We start from the raw sequence: 20,185 nt of genomic DNA, 5'->3' as shown, positions 1-20,185 counted from the left end.
ATATACACAGTCCACATTGCTTCACATAAATACAGTATGATTTTTGTGCGACCCACTTTGCATATAACAAGTTTCATAAGCAAACTAGAGAACATAAAGTGAATTTAGTAATTATAATATTACAAATATTGGAATTTATGCAAATGTGTATGTGTATTTTTATTTATTTAATTTAAATTTTTATTTTTTATATTTTCATTGTATTTTTCATGTTATTTTTTAATATAAATCAACAATGATTTGTTATGTGCTGCACAAATAAAAATCTAATGTTACTGTTAGATTAATTGCAGTGATTATTGATCTTTGGTCGTGTTTCAGACCATCTGATGATGAGGATAAGGATGGAGAAAGAGTGGACAGTAATGATCCAGAGGAGTTGTTCCAGAACATTCAGCTTCAGAAGGAAATCATCGCCAACATCCGAACTAAACCCTGGCCAATAAGACGCAAGCTAAAAGTGCTCAAGTAAGACCCCGCCAAGTGTATGTTAGGAAAATGCCATCAAAATTTCTGCACATCCTGTACTGAAATTATTACAGATCATAAAATTGAATAGTTCTCTAGTAGAGCGGTTTAAATAGCATAAGATAAAAAAGGATAAAGGATTTATAAGTTCAGCATTTATAAGACCAAAATGTGAGCGTAAATGTGAATGTGTGGGTAAAATGTGCTGTAAAGGTATTTTTGAGCTGATGCCAGTGTTTGTACAGCAGTTCACATGATTGTTAATGAGTAAGATTTATTATATAGGAAGGATGCAAAGAACTAAGCATTATTTCTGTCTAAAATTATTATTTATCCCCATTACTGCCACTAGCCTGCTAGGAAATGGCATTTGAAAATGTTTTAAACTGATGATAATGGCTTAGGGAAGCATCCTCGCATTGAACCCGTAAGGTAAATAACAATTAACTTTCAGTGCCTGTAAGCCATCGCCATATTTACAACATGATTGCCGAACAAACTAAATTGGCTGAGTAATTTTTTCATTAGCCTGGCCAGCAGTTTCTAATTTTACTGGGTAGCAATCGCTGCGGCTTCTTTGGGCTCAGGGATGCGCAAATGTACCCGCTGTGAATGATGGATTACGCCAAGATCACATTCTGGTACAGTGTACAAGCAATTATAGTTCCCTTCAAGGAACTCGAGCTGCGTCAAAACGCTAGGGGAACGTCTTCAGTGTGACCGCGCTCTGAATCACGTGTGTAATCTGTCCAATGGAAGGGTGAGACGTCACAGGCGGGTGACGTAATCGACCAGGAATCATAAAAGCGCGTGCGGTGGAACCGGCATTTGCTTTTTGTCATTCAGCAACCGCTACTCTGTGTGTGTGTGTGTGTGTGTGTGTGTGTGTGCGCGTCTGTCGATCTGTGTTGTGAGTCTTTTTTATTGTTGTTTGTCCCTAAGCACAATCACTTGAAATAAGCTCCACAATGTATGCAAGCACTTGGGCGAGTGCAGATCGTATTACAGGCTGTATGTTCCTCCCTGAAAATGTTATATCACTGCTGGGGATACACACAGTTCATGTGTGGTCTGCTTGAGAGCAGAGCACGCATAGTCGGCTCTCGAGGGAGCTGCCCGCTTTGTGAGCATTTGTCACTGCGTCTGCTTGCTCTCGGAAAAATCTGTTTGAGGAGCGAGCCTTCACTAGCGTTCCTCGTGGTTCCGGCCCCACTTCTGCCAAAGAAAAAGAAAAAAAGGTGGAGCAGTGGTTGCGCTCGTGGGAATCACCCATGGATCAGGTGGAGGGAATGAAGACGGGCGAGCCCCTATCTTCTTCCTTTCCCATCAGATCCAGCGCCCGCTCTCTGGGATCGTAAGCCCGCCCCGCGGTCTCTTCCCCCCAGAGAAAGGGCTCGACGCTCCGCCTGTCTTTCTCCGAGGAGGTGGACGTGAAGGACGTCAATGTAACAGTGTTTGCACAAGCATATTATGAATGAGAACGACACGCGGTCAGCTCCAAAAAAAAAATAAAAAAATAGGGGCTGATTGTGCTTCTCCCTGCCGTACATCTCGCGGTCCCGCCACTGATGAGGCACGGCGGCGAGTGAGATCGCGGGGATCACAACATGGATCTGGCGGACGGGTTGGAAACGGGTTCGCCCCATCTCCTCCTGCATTCCCACAGATCTAGCGCTCTCTCTCGTGGAAGCCTGCGGTGTGGTTCTTCCCCCTTTGAGTGAGAGCTCGCTGTTGCAGCGTGTGTTGCCGAGGTGTGCATTACCTCATTCTCGTTCATATCAGAAGCGATGCCCCGGGTGGAACAGACGCTCGCAAGCTATCTGTCCCCTGGAACGGCGTCGTCTCTGAAGGCTCGTGGCTGCAGGTCAGGCTGGTGCGTGTCTGCACACCATGGCAGTGTTACAGGCGTACCAAGCCGACGTACCTGCTTAGAGAGCTAGATGAGGGAGAGGAGCTCAATTTAGATTGAAAGAAAAACTGACCTCTGAGCTCTGTAGAAACGCTGACTGTGGTTAACCATATTTTACATGAAGGAGAAGATAGAGTCTTCCTCATGGTTGCCCCGCTTGCGCCTTCTGGCCTGTTCGGCGACGCCGTCAATTCTGTCGTCGACAGGTACCAAGAGGCCCGTAAACAGGTGGCAGAGTTTCAGCGGTTTCTCCCTCGCCAATCTCTAGCTCAGGGGGCAGCTGGGCAGGAGCAGCCCTCGCCGCGTCCCAGCTCCTTGTACAGAGAGGCACAAAACAGAGCGTGGCTACTCGCACCCCACCGAGGTGGGGCCGTGGCAGCAAACATTCTGGGTCGGGGACCTCTAAGGCTAAGCCGGATCTGCGGACCATTCTTTAGTCTAAGAGATCCTCGGCCAAAAACCCCTGACATGCGTGGAACCGGGCTTACGAGGACAGACCCCTCTGGGGCAGAGCGGGTTACACCTCATGATACGGTGTCCGTCTCCCCCCAGTGCCCTTGGGAGACCAGTCTGCCAACCCTGCCAGAGTTCCAGGGCGCAGCTGGCTCCAGCGAGCGCTTCTCTCAGTTATTTCTGCCCCGAAGTGTAGCGGAGCTGAGAAGCTCGCCACCCCCGCGGGGGTCTCTAGAGCTCCTTGTTTTGTCCGTGTCCTGCCGGTCCTCCGCTTCAGGGCACCGAGCCAGCAGCTCTTGAGTACATCAGAGGCCAGTCTCGAGAGACTGATTCCCTTAGTAGACCATCTGGCAGCGTGGAAACTACTGCCAAATGTGTCTCAGTGGGTCCTGCGTACTGTAGAGAAAGGCTATCGTATTCAGTCGGTGCTCCGCTGCCGCCTTTCAACGGGGTGATTCCCACGTTGGTGGGCCCCGAGCAGGCTCTGGTCATGGAACAGGAAGTAGACACACTCTTGAGGAAGGAGGCCATTGAGGTGGTCCCTCCTCACGAAAGAGAGCCCGAGTTCTACAGCCGGTACTTCATTGTTCGAAGAAGGATGGAGGGTTGCGTCCCTTTTTAGATCTGCGTCAGTTGAACCGCTCAGTCAGCAGACTGAAGTTCAAGATGCTCAAAACTCAAACAGGTAAGTATCTCAGATCAAGTCCGAGGACTGGTTTGTCACGTTCGATCTAAAAGACGCATACTTCCACGTCTCCATCCTTCCCACTCACAGGAAGTCCCTGAGGTTTGTTTTTGGGGGCAAAGCTTACCAATATCGAGTTCTTCTCGTTGGCCTTGCACTCTCACCCCGCACTTTTACATCAACGATTGGTTGATTCTAGCTCAATCGGAGCAGCTGGCGATTGGACATCGAGGTGTCGTTCTCGCGCACTTGAAAGAGCTGGGGTTGAGACTGAACACCAAGAAAAGTGTGCTTTCTCCAGTACAGAGAACCACTTATCTAGGCATGGTGTGGGATTGGACCACGATGCAGGCACGCATGTCCCCTGCTCGGATCGAATCGATCCTCACGTCAGTCAAGAGAGTGAAAGAAGGCCGGTCACTCACTGTCAAGCAGTTTCAAAAACTGCTGGGTCTGATGGCAGCTGCGTCCAACGTGATATCTATTGGCCTGCTGTACATGAGACCCCTACAGTGGTGGCTCAGAACCAAGGGGTTGAACCAACCAATTGTTCTGCTCCCGGGAGTTCTGGCGAGAGTGCGCTGGGACGAGGTCAGTCTACTACTGGTAGCACCTTTCTGGCCGGGCCGAGTATGGTTCTCGGACCTGATTTCTCTCCTCGACGGCTCTCCATGGGAGATTCCTGCCAGGAGAGATCTCCTCTCACAGGCGGGGGGGGCACTATCGTCCACCCTCTGCTGTGGGTGTGGCCTCTGAGGATGCACAGCTCATAGCTTCAGGTGTCTCAACCGAGGTTGCTGAGACCATCCTCCAATCCAGAGCTCCCTCTACGAGGAAACTGTACGCTTCATGATGCGGAGACCGCCACCTCGACCCAGTTAACTGCCCGATTGGTACAGTGCTGGAGTTCCTGCAGGGCGTTTCTCCACAGGGGTAACCCACTCCACCCTGAAGGTTTACGTGGCGGCTTTATTGGCCTACCACGCCCTTCTCGGTGGCCTCTCAGTGGGTAGGCACCCCCTAGTTACATGTTTCCTTCAGAGGCTGAGGCCTCCGGCCAGAGAGCTTATGCTATGTGGTGGATCAGGATGCTATTTCATAGCCTCGAGTCCTCTGCTCTCCCCCTTCTCGGGGATCAAGACTCGCTTCTCAGAAGTTGGCCTTTGGGAAAGCGCAGGCCTGCCCACTTTAGCCACTCGTGGCCTTTTTTCTCTCGCCCTCGTTGTACTCCTGAGGGACAAACACAGAGCAGAGACTTGGAAGTCTGGAGGCGTGGGCATCTCGTTCCCCTAGCGTTTTGACGCAGCTCGAGTTCCTGGAAGGGAACGTCTCAGGTTACGTTTGTAACGTCTCGGTTACGTATGTAACCCTCGTTCCCTGAAGAAGGGAACGGAGACGTCACGTTGGTGACCGACGAATTGGGATCTCACTTAGAGAGACCAATCCCCTACGAGAGTATCTAAACAAGCCAATGGATATTGGCATGCGATTATTGCATCCAGCTGCTGCTAATCACAGCGTGAGTATAAGTAGGCAGCGGGTGCAGCGCATATTCAGGTTTTCGCTGAGGAGCCGAGCCGGTGACCCGGCCGCTCAGCGGTGGTACAGCAGCCGTGGCGACGGGACGTGACGTCTCCGTTCCCTTCTTCAGGGAACGAGGGTTACATACGTAACCGAACGTTCCCTATCAGTCGGTCACTCCGAGTCACGTCGGTGACCGACGAATTGGGATCCCTACCAAAGGGCCACGGGTACTGCCCCTTCCAGTGTCCTGTGGAAGCCTCCTGAGCCCCTATTTTTTGGCGCAGGTCAGGGCTACCGCAGAAGACCAGCTACTGCTGCCATGGCACTACCCACTCAGTAAGACTGGATAACACTGGGAAAACGTACCCGTTCCAGTTGGAACCGGACGCTACGGAAGCTCGCCCTTCCCGCAGGAGGTTCGGAGCAATTACGCATATGATCAACCTTAGGCGCATATGGAGAATTAGAGGAAATTGTACCTCATGGAGATTGGCAGAAGACCTGGCGGGGAAACACGGGCTCTCAGGCTATACCGTGGACTATACACATATGGGTCCAAAAGGCCTTTCATATGGAACCCAGCCCTCTACCGGTTCTCATGGATTCAGCGAGTGAGGGCCTGGCGTCAGATGCTCCGCCACATCTGACTGCCGAGGGGATGGAGGAACTCGACAGGGTCTACAGTACGGACTCTCTGGAGCAGTTTTAGCAAGCCGACCCGAAAACGGAACCTCTCAGTGCTTCTACCCGTTTGAGGTGAGAACACAGGAGGAAACCGGTTCCACACGAAGGCTATAGAACCTAGCGAACGTGTTAGGGGTCGCCCAGCCCGCAGCTCTACAAATATCTGCCAGCGAGGCGCCACGAGCCAACGCCCAGGAGGATGCAACAGCTCTAGTAGAGTGAGCGCTCAACCTGAACGGGCAGGGCACACCCTGTACCTGATAAGCCAGGGTGATGGCGTCCACTATCCAGTGGGCCATCCTCTGCTTGGAGACGGCCTTCCCCTTCTGCCGGCCTCCGTGACAGACAAAGAGCTGATCTGAGGTCCTGAAGCTTTGTGTTCTGTCAACGTAGCATCTTAGCGCTCGGATGGGGCAAAGCAAAGCAAGGGCTGGGTCTGCCTCCTCCGAGGGCAGCGCTTGCAGGCTCACCACCTGGTCCCTGAAGGACCGAACTCTAGGCACGAATCGTCGACCGAAAATGCATGCAGGTCCCCTACCCTTTTGATGGAGGCCAATGCAAGCAGGAGCAGAGTCTTCATTGAAAGAAACTGCAGCTCAACTGACTGCAAAGGCTCAAATGGGGCCTGCTGTAGTGCTTTGAGCACTAGAGACAGGTCCCAAGAGGGTATAGAGGGGGGCCGTGGAGGATTTAACCTTCTTGCCCCCCTAAGGAACCTGATGACCAAGTCATGCTTACCCACCGACTTCCCTTCCACGGGGTCATGGTTGGCAGCAATCGCAGCCACATAGACTTTAAGGGTGGAGGGAGACAGCCTTCGCTCCAACCCCTGCTGCAAAAAGGAAAGCACTACTCTGATCGGGCACTTTCGGGGGTTTTCTCGGTGAGAAGAACACCACTCGATGAACAGGTTCCATTTCAAGGCGTAGGCCTGTCTCGTGGACGGCGCTCTAGCCGAAGTGATGGTGTCAACTACCCCTTGGGGTAGGTCACCTAGAACCTCCGCGTCCCGTCCAGGGACCAGACATGTAGCTTCCAGAGGTCTGGACGCGGGTGCCATAAGATGCCCCGTCTCTGAGTCAGTAGATCCTTCCTCAGAGGAATCTGCCAAGGAGGGGCTGTCACGAGGAGCATTAGTTCTGAGAACCAAGTCCGAGTGGGCCAGTACAGCGCCACGAGCAGGACCTGCTCCTCGTCCTCCCTGATCTTGCATATTGTTTGTGCGAGAAGGCTCACTGGGGGAAGCGCATACTTGCGAAGGTCCCGCGGCCAGCTGTGTGCCAGTGCATCCGTGCCGAGTGTTCCCTCGGTCAGGGAGTAAAACATCTGGCAATGAGAGGTTTCTAGAGACGCAAACAGGTCTACCTGAGCGGGTCCGAAACGTCTCCAAATCAGCTGGACCGCCTGGGGATGGAGTCTCCACTCTCCGGGGAGCGCAGCTCGTGACAGCTCGTCGGCTGCCCGGTTGAGCAAGCCCGGAATATGAATGGCACGAAGTGACCTCAGATGCTTCTGACTCCAGAGGAGGAGGTGGCGGGCGAGTTGCGACATGCGACGGGAGCGCAGACCACCTTGTCGGTTGATGTACGCAACGGTCGCAGTGTTGTCTGTGCGGACCAGTACGTGTTTGCCTCGTAACCGCCTTCTGAGACGGATCAAGGCCAGACGTACCGCTAGCAACTCTAGGCAATTGATGTGCCAGTGCAGTTGGGGGCCCGTCCAAACCCCCGACACCGCAAGCCCGTCGAACGTGGCACCCCAGCCGGTGGTGAAGGCATCCGTGAAAATCACAGCATGCCTGGAGACCTGTTCCAGGGGCACTCCTGCCCGCAGAAACGAAAGGTCTGACCACGGGGTGAGGGTTCGGCGGCAGGCCGGTGTGACTTGGACCCGGTGAGTGCCGCGCTGCCACGCCCACCTCGGGACTCGGCCATGGAGCCAGTGTTGAAGCGGCCTCATATGAAGCAGCCCCAGCAGCGTGACTGCCGCTGCAGCTGCCATATGCCCCAGGAGCCTCTGAAATTGTTTCAGTGGGGCCGCTGTCCTGCTCTTGAACGCATTCAAGCAGTTCAACACCGACTGAGCACGTTCCTGCGTGAGGCGTGCTGTCTGACTGACCGAATCCAACTCCATACCGAGAAAAGAGATCCTCTGCGTCGGGGAGAGTTTGCCAACTGGCTGAGGTGTGAGAGCACCAAATCCCTGTGTTCGCACAACTGGTCCTGAGACTGAGCCAGTATGAGCCAGTCGTCGAGGTAGTTGAGAATACGAATGCCCTGTTCTCTCATGGGAACTAGGGCTGCCTCCGCAACTTTCGTGAAGACACTGGGCGACAGGGACAGCCCGAAGGGCAGGACCTTGTACTGATATGCCCGTCCTTCGAACGCAAACCGCAGGAATGGCCTGTGGCGCGGAAGGATCGACACATGGAAGTACGCGTCCTTCAGGTCGATCGCTGCAAACCAATCTCGGGGACGGACGCACCCGAAGATGCGTTTCTGCGTGAGCATCTTGAACGGAAGCTTGTGAAGAGCCCGGTTCAAGAGACGTAGATCCAAGATCGGTCTCAACCCACCGCCTTTCTTGGGTACAATGAAGTAGGGGCTGTAAAACCCCGACCTCATATCGGCTGGAGGGACCGGCTCTGTCGCATCCTTCGCCAGTAGGACTGCGATCTCTGCGCGCAAGACAGGAGCATCTAACGCTTTCACTGAAGTTAAGTGGACGCCCCTGAACTTGGGAGGACGCCGGGCGAACTGAATCGCATAGCCGAGTCTGATGGTCTGGCGGAGCCAACGAGACAGACTGGGAAGCCCTAACCAGGCCCCCAGAAACCATACAAGTGGCACCAGCGGAACCACTGATGTACCCGCGGCGGGGCAGCGAGGAGAAACACAGGGTCTCTTTGCCGGTCCGAAGCAGGGTCAGCGTGTGTGGAACACCAACCTGCGTTTTGGCAGAGGGTGCGTGGGTAGTACGGTTGACCGCACTCCCGAACCGCCCACAGCTGCTCACTGGCGAGAGAGGTGGGATAGTGTGAATCAAGACTGCCTCGTCCACAACTCCCCGTCCCCTCGGGGGACCCAGAGATAGAGGAAACTGCTCTTTTGTCGAGTTTTTGGGTGAAAAAAGAAACAAAAGATTCTCCGCCCGGCCCTCCTCCGGGGGAGGGAGTGGTGCGTTCACCATCTCCCGAAGAGCACCCCCCCCCCCCATCTCTGGGTCGCCCGTCTCAGGGTCGCTTGCTCTTACGCTTGCCACCAGGTTTGGCGGGGGCCTGGACGGGCGGGGCGACTGCCCTGCGGCCGGCTCCACGGCGCTTCTTAGCTGGAGGCTGCTTAGCTGGAGGAGCGGGGGCGGCGGCAGGCGGCCGCCCTCGGCGACGAGCAGGCTGAGGTGCTGCCACCGGCGGCCGGGTGGAGGCAGCAGCTGCACGCCGGGGCAGGATGTGCCTGATGGCCTCAGTCTGTCTCTGTGCAGCGGAGAACTGCTGGGCAAAGTTCTCCACTGTGTCGCCGAAAAGGCCGGCCTGGGACACAGGGGCGTTCAAGAACTGTCTCTTTTCCGCATCCCTCATGTCCGCCAGACACCGCCAGAGATGGCGCTCCTGGACCACCATAGTGGACATCGCACGGCCCAGAGACCGCGCCGTAACCTTCGTCGCCCGTAGCGCGAGGTCCGTGGCGGTACGAAGTTCTCTGAGAACTTCTGGGTCGTGACCACCCTCGTGCAGGTCTCTCAGTGCCTTAGCCTGATGAACCTGCAACCACGCCATAGCGGAAAGCAGCGGAAGCAGCTTCACCACAAGCCGTATACGCACTGCCGGTCAGGGCCGACGAGTGCCTACAGGCCTGGAAGGGGAGCAATGGAACCCCACGCCAAGTGGTAGCAGTAGTCGGACACAATTGCATCGCAACTGACCGCTCCACCGACGGGATGCCCGTATACCCCCGCGCTACCCCACCATCAAGGGTGGTGAGGGAGGATGAACCACCAGACCGGTTTCGGGCAGTGAAAGGTGCCTTCCATGATCTAGTGAGCTCATCATGCACCTCCGGGAAGAAAGGCACCGGGGTGGGGCCCTGAGAACCAGCGCGAGCCACCCCGAGAAACCAATCGTCCAACCTAGAGGGTTCGGGACGCGGTGGAGGATTCCACTCGAGCCCGACCCTTTCGGCGGCCCGGGCAAGCATAGCCACCATCTCTGGATCCGAATCCGGAACCGCTGACCGCCCAGAGGGTGGCAACGGTGCCGAATCATCACCTCCAGAGAGGTCAGACTCACCCTCCGACGCAGCGATTGACATCTGGTCGCTGAGGGGAGCACCAAAGGATACAGCTGGTACTCCATGAGAGGGTCCAGCATGCTCCCGTGGCAGCTCCACAGGCTGCGAAGTGCCGGTGGCAGGAAGAACCCCCCCCTGAGGGGAATTCCTCACTGTCACCGTCAGACCAGTCCGGCCACTGTCAGAGGTAGTGGTCCCCCGGCTGCCGCCAGGAGGAGCCCTAGATCTAGGCAGGGGCACGGGCACTCCGCCCCTTTGCAGGAAACGGAGCCTGGTCCGCAACTCCGCGACGGTCATCCTCCCGCAGTGAGAGCATGACTCGTCCACGAAAGCTGCCTCAGCGTGATCAAAGCCCAGACACGAGAGGCAACGATCGTGACCATCACCCGGCGCCAGGTAACAACCGCATCCAGAAACGCACGGGTGGAAAGGCATCTTGAAAAAGACGCGTCTTTTTTTTTTTTTTTTTCCCGGCCTGTCAGTAACACAGATAACACATGACAGTACGTATGTGTAGCTATGCTATCATCATTCACAGCCTTTTTTTTTTTTTTTTTTTTTTTTTTATATATTTATTTATTATTTTATTTTTTTAATTAATTAATTAATAAAATTTTATATACCCTTTTATTTAACCATACTATGACCGACAAGACCAGGGGACAGAGAAAACAAGAGAGAGAAAGAAAAAAAATAATAATAATAATAATAATGATAATAATAAAAATAATAATAATAATAATAATAATAAAAAAAAAAGGAATTAGAAAACAAAACAAACAAAAAAAAAAATTGTGGATAAAGTCAACAGAGAAGGGGGAGAGAGAGAGAAAAAAAAAGAGAATGGGGGATAGAGAGAGAGAGGAAAAAAAAAAAAAAAAAAAAAAACAGACAATTTGCTTCGATACCTGCTGACAAAAAGAGAAAACAACAGAAGACACAACATCAGAGAAACTGCAGCAACAACCAACATCTGTATGAATCACAATAAATTCTAAATGTTAAATGTTATTGAGCAACACGCATAACTAATATTACAAAATAAGTTTTGAAGCAACAGCAGATCAGAACAATGTGTGTCTGTGAGCACCCGTTTTTACACCAATGTGAATGCTTGAGTGTACACCTGTGTGTGTGAGCGCGCTTGTGTTCATAAGGTTCCTCCATGTAAATGTTTAATAGTGTGTGTGTGGGGAACAACAGCCCCATCCCGCAAGGCATGAAGCAGGCATGGAAGAGACCCAGGCCCCAAACATCCGGAGGCCCCCCAGGGCACGGGACCCCCAGGGGAACCACCGCAGGGACAACTGCGGCCCCCACCCAGAAAAGGGCAGAGGAGAGCCCGAAGGTGGGACATCCGACAGCCACAGTATAGACACCCCAGGGTGCCGTGGCGGCAAGCCCGCAGGCTCCGCCGGCAGCCGACCACACCAGGGCAGACCGAGCCCTGGGCCCGGAGATCCAAGGGCCCCCCACCCCCCAACCGGGGCCCAGCAAGGCCAGTAGGGCCAGGCCCCGCCAAGCGACCGCCGAGAGTGGGCCAGCGCTCACCCGAGCATCCTGCCCCGGCGCGAGAAACCACCAAAGCACCGGCGGCATCCTCCACCGGCAGGGCATGGTGGTGGGGTGGGGGTCGACTGAGATGATGAGTGAGGTGGAGTCTAAGGCCCGACCTGACACATAGACGTAGACGAACAAGCACACATATACACAAGCATACGTTCCCACCCTCATGCACGCAACGAATATTCTCACCTCAAATATATTCTCAAAAAGACGCGTCTTTAAAAAGACGTTCCACCCGTGAATGCTCTTTTAGAGAAAAGCACTCTTTTAGTGTGCTGAAGCGCACAGGGGAGATGGCCGCTTGCAACACGATCAGAGGGTAGTGCAATCCGATGTGTGCAACCCACTCGACAGAAGGAGACCATTGGAGTCCAAATTCAGTGCAATAAAAATATATCGTATTTAATATAATTATAATGTAAGAAAGTCAAAAATACCGCATTAAATTTGCACACACACATATAGCTACCAACATATGCTTTCTTTATTCATTTATTTCAGGGGTTCTGAATGTTTGTTTGTCCAACTAATTCTTTCATTAGCACATTTATCTATGAAGTTTCTTAAAATAACTGGCAGGTTTCTGCTTGATGGTGCATGAAGAAGATGCATGCTCCATTTTACGAGTGTCCTCATCATGCGCTCATGATTATATACACCCACCTTCTGAAGAACCCAAAAAAAAAATTCCATCTGGATGAGGTGTTTGATTCCTCTGTTATGTTGTCATTGAACTTTATGGCCTAATTTTGTTGTTGCTGGTTTGTTTTTCGTTTTATTAATAAAGAAACCAATGAAGCACCATTTTTAATGGGTAAAACATCTATGGAAACAAACATTAAAAAAAGTGTTCTAGAAATGTGTTCAGGATCATAGAACAGGAAAGCCTTCTATAATTGCCCTCACTATCACTAGCAACAGCTGTCAATCCATAGCATTCTTAGATTGTTTGAATTCCTGTGTGTTTTAGGCAAGCCAGAGAGATTGTTCTGAAATATGAGGGCAGACTAACCAGGACGAGGGGTTACCAGGCAGCCGGGGCAGAGGTGTGTTTTCTATCTGTCTATCCATCCATCCTGCTTTTGTCTTTTTCATATTATAGCTTCTCTCCTTTTCTCTTTAATTTATTTCCCTCTATGTGTATGAGAGATTCTGGTTAGGTTGTGCGTGTCTCTGCCTCAGCAGCTTTCCTCATCTGTTCACAGACGCTGCACTCAAATTTATGGCCTGTGGTTATAGCCTGGTTTAATTAAAATGTCCAATGGCATTCGCCAAGGCTGCTCAAGCCCCATTAAAATTGACTTTTTAGCAAGTGGATTTGATGGTAAATTATTAACTTTGATTATGGCTTTCATGGCAGACTGAAAATCAGATATCTGTACCCATTGGTTTAACAAAATTCAGTTTTTATATGATCTCCTATCCTTATACATGAGAGCTCAGATCTTACAGGTCTTTCAACACTGAATATGCATTCATTGAATATGCATTTATTTTTGGATTCCTCTGTCTGCAAACTATACTAATCTAATGTTTAATGTATTATCTAACTGTTGTATTTTTTGTAAATGTTTGCAGTTGCTAAAGAAGATTTCTAGAGTCTTGTACAACATTGTTGTCTTGTTCATTCCCTGGGAGATGAGGATTAAAAAGATTGAAAGTTAGTATCTTGAAACACAATATGTTTAATTTGTCTGCAGATAAATATGCTAATCTCTTATTGCGAGGCATAAAGAAAAACATTTGATCACATTTTTGTGAATGATAAACTAGCTCTGATATGGTAAATATGCATATTCACTGTAAAATATGCTGTAAAATATATTAGGTGACTTAAAAATGTGCATCCATGTGGAAAGTATTCAGATTAATTAGTAGTGTGATTAAAGTCAAAAATGTCATTTAATTTGACTGAATCAGCATAACCCTATAAATAAAGTATTTTAAGGGTCAGATCAGGTCAAAATAACCCCATACTGCATTAAATGTACAGTATATATTGTTTTTGAAGGTCACTTTGGATCAGGTGTGGCCTCTTATTTCATATTCCTGCGATGGCTATTTGGGATCAATATAGTTCTCACTATTATGACTGGAGCCTTTATCGTGCTGCCTGAGGCAAGTATGCACTGCATTCATTCTTAAAAGTAAATAATAGGCTATATGTTCAGATATGAAAGCTTACAAATCAAAAGGTTACGGCAGTTTAAAAGTACATTACATAAGGATATACTAAAAAGAATTGCACAGTGCATGACATTATGCTTCTCTATTATTATTTCCGAAAGCACATACAGATATTTAGATGCTGCTGTGTGCTCGTATATAATTTGTAGACAACATCTTTTATTAAAACTCAACAAGGATGTTTTTAGACCAGGAAATGGAAAATATGGTTAGATTTATTTCACTCGCAGTGCAGAGACACAAACCAATTTCTGCTCGGTATCATCTGTTGTCCTCTATCATTCCCTCTGTCTCTCCAATCTGTCTAATCAGCTCCTGGCCGGTGCTCCGTTCGGTACCACCCGCAGCAAGACCATCCCCAAGGAGCACCTTTCCTCCGCACAAGACCTGGACACCATCTGGTCGCTGGGGGCAAGACTATCATCTCTCGTTTTTACTGCTTTACAAATATGATGTGCATATTATCTGCAGAACTTCGGGGTTTAATTACAAATAATTTATTTTTGATGTTTGTCAACCATTTTTGTTTTATGTCCATATTTCAGGGATATCTACAATACTCTGTGCTTTTTTACGGCTACTACAGCAATGTGCGTAAAATCGGCAGTGCCGGCTACAGACTACCCTTGGCTTATTTTCTGGTCGGGATGGCCGTTTTTGCCTACAGCTTCATCACTTTGCTTAGAAAGTAATCACTACTTCAAAGACGCTTTGCTTGAAATCACTGATTAACCTCCGTACATTCACATTTATGCATTTGGTGGATGCTTTTATTCAAAGCGACTTACAAGTCCATTCAAGCTAGATATTTTCAGTTCATGTCAAACTCATGGCTTTAACTGCAGATAAGACAGGATCTGGTTAACCTGTCTTTTTTAACAGGGTTGATGAAAGTATCTGCTAAAAAAATTATAGTGCTTTTTAACCCTTGTGCTGTGCTGAAAATCTTTTGCTTAATTTGATGTTGCTTGTAAATCTATTATGCTACATTATCACCAAAACATAAATTCTGTGTTTTTGTCATCTTGTTTTCTTTCAATTAGCAGTTTTTTTTTTCATCCAATTATTTGTGGATAATTTTGGTACTGAGGTGCATGAGCTCAGATCAATGAGGCTTACAATCAGTTAATTCCAAAAAGTAAAAGAAAACAATCTGATAAAAAGATTTAATCCAAGATTTAGTAATAATATAGCATCACAAAAGAAAATCCCTATACAATTTTGTAGGGCTGTCATTTTCGACAGGGAATGCCACAAATGTAACAAGGTGGCAAACAATCCCACAAAAATGATAAATTTTTGAGCAAAATGCCAAGTCAGTGCATTTTAGTCCAATGTCATAACATGAACTAGCATTTCCAGACATTCTCTCTGGGTCATATTCACTAATAATACTCAATTTGTGTTGTTGTTTTTATCAGAATGGCTAAAAACTCCCGCATGAGTTTAGCTGGCGCCTCAGATGAGAATTATACCTTCTGCTGGCGTGTTTTCTGTGCGTGGGACTACCTGATTGGGAACCCAGAGGCGGCCGAGAGTAAAGGGGCGGCCATCGTCAATAGCATCAGAGTGAGTATCTCCTACATCCAACAGACCCAAACAAACAATCTGTCCTTGATTCAATTCTCAATGATCATCCAGTTTTAATTCACTTCATCATTGCCTACACAGGAGGTTTATGTTCCACTATTAGTGCTGATTTCTCCAAGGAAAACAGAAAATATGAAAAAATACTGATTCAAAATATAAATAAAAACTGTAATAGTTTCTCAATGATACCAAAATAGCACTGGTTGACATCCATTTCTGCCAAACAGGTACACATATTATAGTAACTGTTACCTCAGAAAAATTGTGGTAATTTGGTAGTCATTTAAAAAACAAAAAATAGAAAGAAAATGACATATTTTGGAAATGATTGACCAACATGGTTGATTCTGCTACTGATATCTAGAAAATATAATACCTCAAATGTGAACAATGGCCAAATCTGGTCCAGTTAGTCGACCTCGTCGACCCCAGTTAGTCGTCATCACATACATCTATGTGAAATTACAACTTTTGCACTTTTAAAAACATGAATCAAGTGCAACATTTGTGTATGAACAAATTGAATGATATTCCAAAGAAATATCTGTAATTTAGCATGACACAGATGAAACTCAAATAACATGTTTTCTTTTTCATTTTAAAGTTTTAGTAATTTAGCTCAATTTTGTTGTTTTGTCTTTTTTTTTTTTTTTTTTTTTTTTTTTTTTTTTTTTTTTTTAGTATTTTTGTTTTTCATATATAAAGTATAAACTATTTATTTTCCTTTATGGTTTTAGTTTTAGACAACTGTAATAACCCTGATGCTAACTAACCAAAAAAATTGCTACTGTTTTTAGGAGGCCATTGTAGAGGAGCAAGAAAAGAAGAAAGACACAAGCCTGCAAGTTTTCCTCTTTATTTGAGTTTCCATTATCACCTCAACATAACATAACAAAGTGTTTTCTCCAAACTCTCTCAGAAGTGCATGTTTAACAGAACTGTCTTTTGAGGGTGGGAAAGATAGTATCAGTAAGTGACTTACAGTGATATGCTGTTTCTCTCTATCTGAAGCTGTTGTCAGAGCGCCTGTAATGCTTCCTCAGACCGCCGTGATTTATACATCTCCTCCCGCTATATTTTATACAAAAGCGGCTTTTACTGCGGGCGGATGACTGCACCTAAATCGCCAGCAGACCTGCTCACACATTAAAACCGATTAATATGTTGTGGGACTGTGACACCCATGCACACAGGGTTATGCTAACATTTGTACATTATCTCTAGATAATTATAGCTAAACTCTATACTTGAATCTAACAAGACCAGGACACATTTCACCCCAGAATCAAATAATTGAAAGAAGTAATAAATGTATATTTTGCTTATGTATTTGTTTATTTTATTTATTTATTGAATTATGGACATTTAACAGGATTTGTGCAGGTCTTAAAAAGTCCTTCCTCAAATTAAGGCCTTAAAAAGGTAGCAGAAAGTTTTAAATTCATAAAGTCATGGAATATTGCATGCACTGCAAAAATGAAAATCTTCCTTTTGTGTTTTTGTCTTGTTTTCCAATACATATCTCAACATCCTTAAATTAAGATATATTTACTTAGATGCAAAATGAAGATATCAAGTCTTGTTTTCTGAGAAATTGCAAAAAAAAAAAAAAAAAGTTTATGCTTATGAAAACTTGTTTTCCCTTTAAATTAAGACGCGAAAATTAAGAAATTATTTGTCTGCGCCCAGTGGATGTTTTTTTTTTTTTTTTAGAAAGACTTTTTGTCATTTTGTTTCTTATCTTATATTATCTTACAAAACCCATGAGATATTGAAGTACTTGTGCTTTTGTCTGTGATAAAACTTGTCAGGCAAACTGGGAAATGAAGTGCATCAAGTCAGAAAGGAATTGTTTATTGATAATGTGCTTGCAGTGTTCATCCAATGCCGAATTTTAGAGCTTTAGGGTGGAAAAAAAACCCCTGTTATGATATTAGAATTATACAACCTCCTGAATCAGAAAGATGCTGGCAGAAAAAAACTTTTATTAAAGTAATCTTTTGGGGTTATTGGTCCCTGGAAATAGAAAGTGCACACTTCAGTCATAAAGTAAATCAGAATATGATACAATGTGGTTTTCTTATTCTCGGCTCTCTATAATAATCGTAGCATTATACAGATGTTACCTAGTCCTAGTTTCAGGTTCCATATCTCTTTGAACTCTTACATAAAATAACTATAAGTGAATAAATGATAGTTCATGTCAATTGATTTGAAAGTAGCCCTGTAAGTGGGTTCATGTACAGTCAGCTGTTCATCATCGCTAAATAAATTCCTTTCTTGATGATACAGGATCAGATGTTTGCAGGTGTATCTGACTGTGTTGTTTCTGTCCCAGCAGAGCCGTACTGATCAGTTTGCGGATTCTGGCAAACATTCTGGTGCTGCTGTCCCTGACCGGCAGCATCTACATCATCTACTTTGTGGTGGATCGTTCTCAGAAACTAGAGCAGGAGAAACCTGAGCTAACACTCTGGGAGAAGAACGAGGTACACTTGAGTTTTTATGTTTTTTATACATTGTCTACATGAGTACTTGACAAAATATTTAAGTTTTCCGCTCCTTCTCCTTATTTTTCTATTTAATTCTTATTTTCTTCTTTTTCTTGTGTGGCATCCCAATTTGCCTCCTTGTACTACGCCCTGAAAGTATGTACCCTTTTTTGGTCATAATCTTTAACGGAGCGCTCGTTGTTACGTTTAAACTGCCCTGTCAATCATCTTGTCTCAGTTAACATCATCCACATTTCGTTCAATTTAATCTCCTACCATATTGAAGAGAAATTAAGAGGTACGTTGATGATGCATTTAAAAATGAATGACCAAATCTATCTTTATAGAAGTTCACAGTTTTGTTGCAGATGAGATATAACATGGATAACAATTTATTATAATTATTATTTTTTTTATTATCAGGTTAGATATTTATTGGTAATCACTCAAACCCCTTTCTCTACTTGTCTGTCGGTCTTGTTTATATATATATATATTGCTGTTTGTAGTTCTAAATGAATCCACATCCAAAGAAAAGAAAAATGGGTTGTGGACAATATTGTATGTAAATTGGGACGCAGCATTGTTCTTTTTTTTTTTCTTTTCTAATTATTTAATTACTATTCTTTCTTCTTCTTTTGCTTTTTCTGCCTCTTTTTCTTTTGTCTGCCATATCCATATTTCATTAGGGATGATGTGCTGTGCATTAGAGAAAGATGAGTGATTTTACTGTATATGTATTGGGTTGTTTCTTTAGGTGAGTGTGGTTGTGTCCCTCATCACAATGATTGCTCCTTCAGCCTTTGAGTTAGTGGCTCAGCTGGAAATGTACCACCCCAGAACGAGTCTCCGCTTCCAGCTTGCCAGGTCTGAAAATCACTTTCAACACTCTTGGTTCTCTAGTTTGGATCTACCTTTTTACATTTTGTTTTTCAAAAGAGTAATATGCCTTTTGTTTAGAGTTTTGGTGTTGTACCTTGGAAACCTCTACAGTTTGATTATTGCCCTCCTGGATAAAGTCAACAGTATGAGCTCTGCTGTGAGTCACAGTTACATTCTTTTTGCATTCTCAACCTTTTCTCTAGGGCTACATGATTAATCAATAAAATTGAAATCGCAGCATCACTTAATGCGTTTATCTAGTTGTAAAAGCTTTGTTTTAATTAAAACAATACAAATATGCACTGCAAATAGTGTGGCACAGTGTTCTTTTACACATAAGCAACTCATGATCCAGTGTTTTTAGTGTCTCAGAATGGCTCAGTTTGCATTGAAAATGAAGGAATTAGGACAGTCATAAATATTTAGTGTAATTGAAATAATAATAATAGTTGTTGTTCTTAAATACTAAATATAAAAAAAATCTTAAATACTAATACTTAATTTACAGTGAAATATTAGAATAGTAATCTTTATTTTGTCTAATATTTTACATAATAATAATAATAATAATAATAATAATAATAATAGGCCTAATAATAAGTATTATTATGATTATTATAATTTTATAGTGATAATAATCAAACAAATTTGGCCAAATTGTGCAGCACTTTACACAGTACAAATACACACTTTATCACATTCACAACTTTATCAGAAAAAAAAAAGAAAAAATTAAACACTCTTTTCCCAAATTGAGCAGCCATATTGTTTTCTGATGTACTACTCAGCTGAAAATATATAACATGTTTGAATGAATGAATGAAATCAGAACATTCATTTAACATCAAACGATTGATATCTGTGCAGTGAAAATATTCAGATTTTTACCACCCTTTAGTTAGAAAATGAAATTTACTTATGTAAAAATTAAATTCAACACAACAGAAATAAACAAACAAACAAATCATAGAGGTTTTGAATAATTTCAGATCACTGGGGTTCCAGGAAACCTGTCTGACTCAACATCATACCTAGCGACAATTTCCCAGCCTTCCGAGGACAACCTGTCCACCATCGTCCCGGATATCACAGAGCGGCGGAACAGCACACTGACCATGACTCTCCTGGACCTCAACTACAGCATGATTACCATCAAGAGCACCGCATCCTCCGCACAACCGATGAGAATGCAGTCTCTGCTAAACCAGACCGTCCTCTATGAGTACAACACCAGATCACAGCAGGACCCCTGCTGGGAAACATATGTCGGCCAGGTACTCGCTCACATGGAAATCATTGCTCTGATCCAGATTTAGCTTAGCGGGGCTTTCCTGGTTTCCACACCTGACTGGACGATACCAATGAACCCTTCATAGGTGCTAGCTAAACAATTATCACTTAGCACATTTGTTGACTTCACTCTGACGTTACCAGTTGGCAGAGCCTTCTGCTTGGTCTT

At 46.0% G+C, this 20,185-nt stretch overlaps 1 protein-coding gene across 1 annotated transcript in view; it reads left to right on the top strand.

Moving 5' to 3' along the window:
• LOC306878324 (transmembrane channel-like protein 3) overlaps nucleotides 1-20,185 on the top strand; it is a gene marked incomplete at both ends in the record, with an annotated part of 32,843 nt that overhangs the window by 500 nt on the left and 12,158 nt on the right. The window contains 12 exons of the mRNA XM_079430600.1: nucleotides 322-468; nucleotides 12,546-12,621; nucleotides 13,154-13,235; nucleotides 13,587-13,693; nucleotides 14,075-14,173; nucleotides 14,308-14,450; nucleotides 15,184-15,331; nucleotides 16,150-16,193; nucleotides 17,694-17,841; nucleotides 18,602-18,711; nucleotides 18,805-18,883; nucleotides 19,716-20,000. Of these exons, the coding sequence (XP_079286726.1) occupies nucleotides 322-468; nucleotides 12,546-12,621; nucleotides 13,154-13,235; nucleotides 13,587-13,693; nucleotides 14,075-14,173; nucleotides 14,308-14,450; nucleotides 15,184-15,331; nucleotides 16,150-16,193; nucleotides 17,694-17,841; nucleotides 18,602-18,711; nucleotides 18,805-18,883; nucleotides 19,716-20,000 (1,468 nt within the window). The remainder of the gene's footprint in view (nucleotides 1-321; nucleotides 469-12,545; nucleotides 12,622-13,153; nucleotides 13,236-13,586; nucleotides 13,694-14,074; nucleotides 14,174-14,307; nucleotides 14,451-15,183; nucleotides 15,332-16,149; nucleotides 16,194-17,693; nucleotides 17,842-18,601; nucleotides 18,712-18,804; nucleotides 18,884-19,715; nucleotides 20,001-20,185) is intronic.

Source organism: Barbus barbus (assembly GCF_936440315.1).
Source record: "Barbus barbus genome assembly, chromosome: 1".
NCBI classification, from domain to species: Eukaryota; Metazoa; Chordata; class Actinopteri; order Cypriniformes; family Cyprinidae; genus Barbus; species Barbus barbus.
Note: the sequence above shows the minus strand (reverse complement) of the source record. Positions and strands in the feature narration are given on the sequence as shown.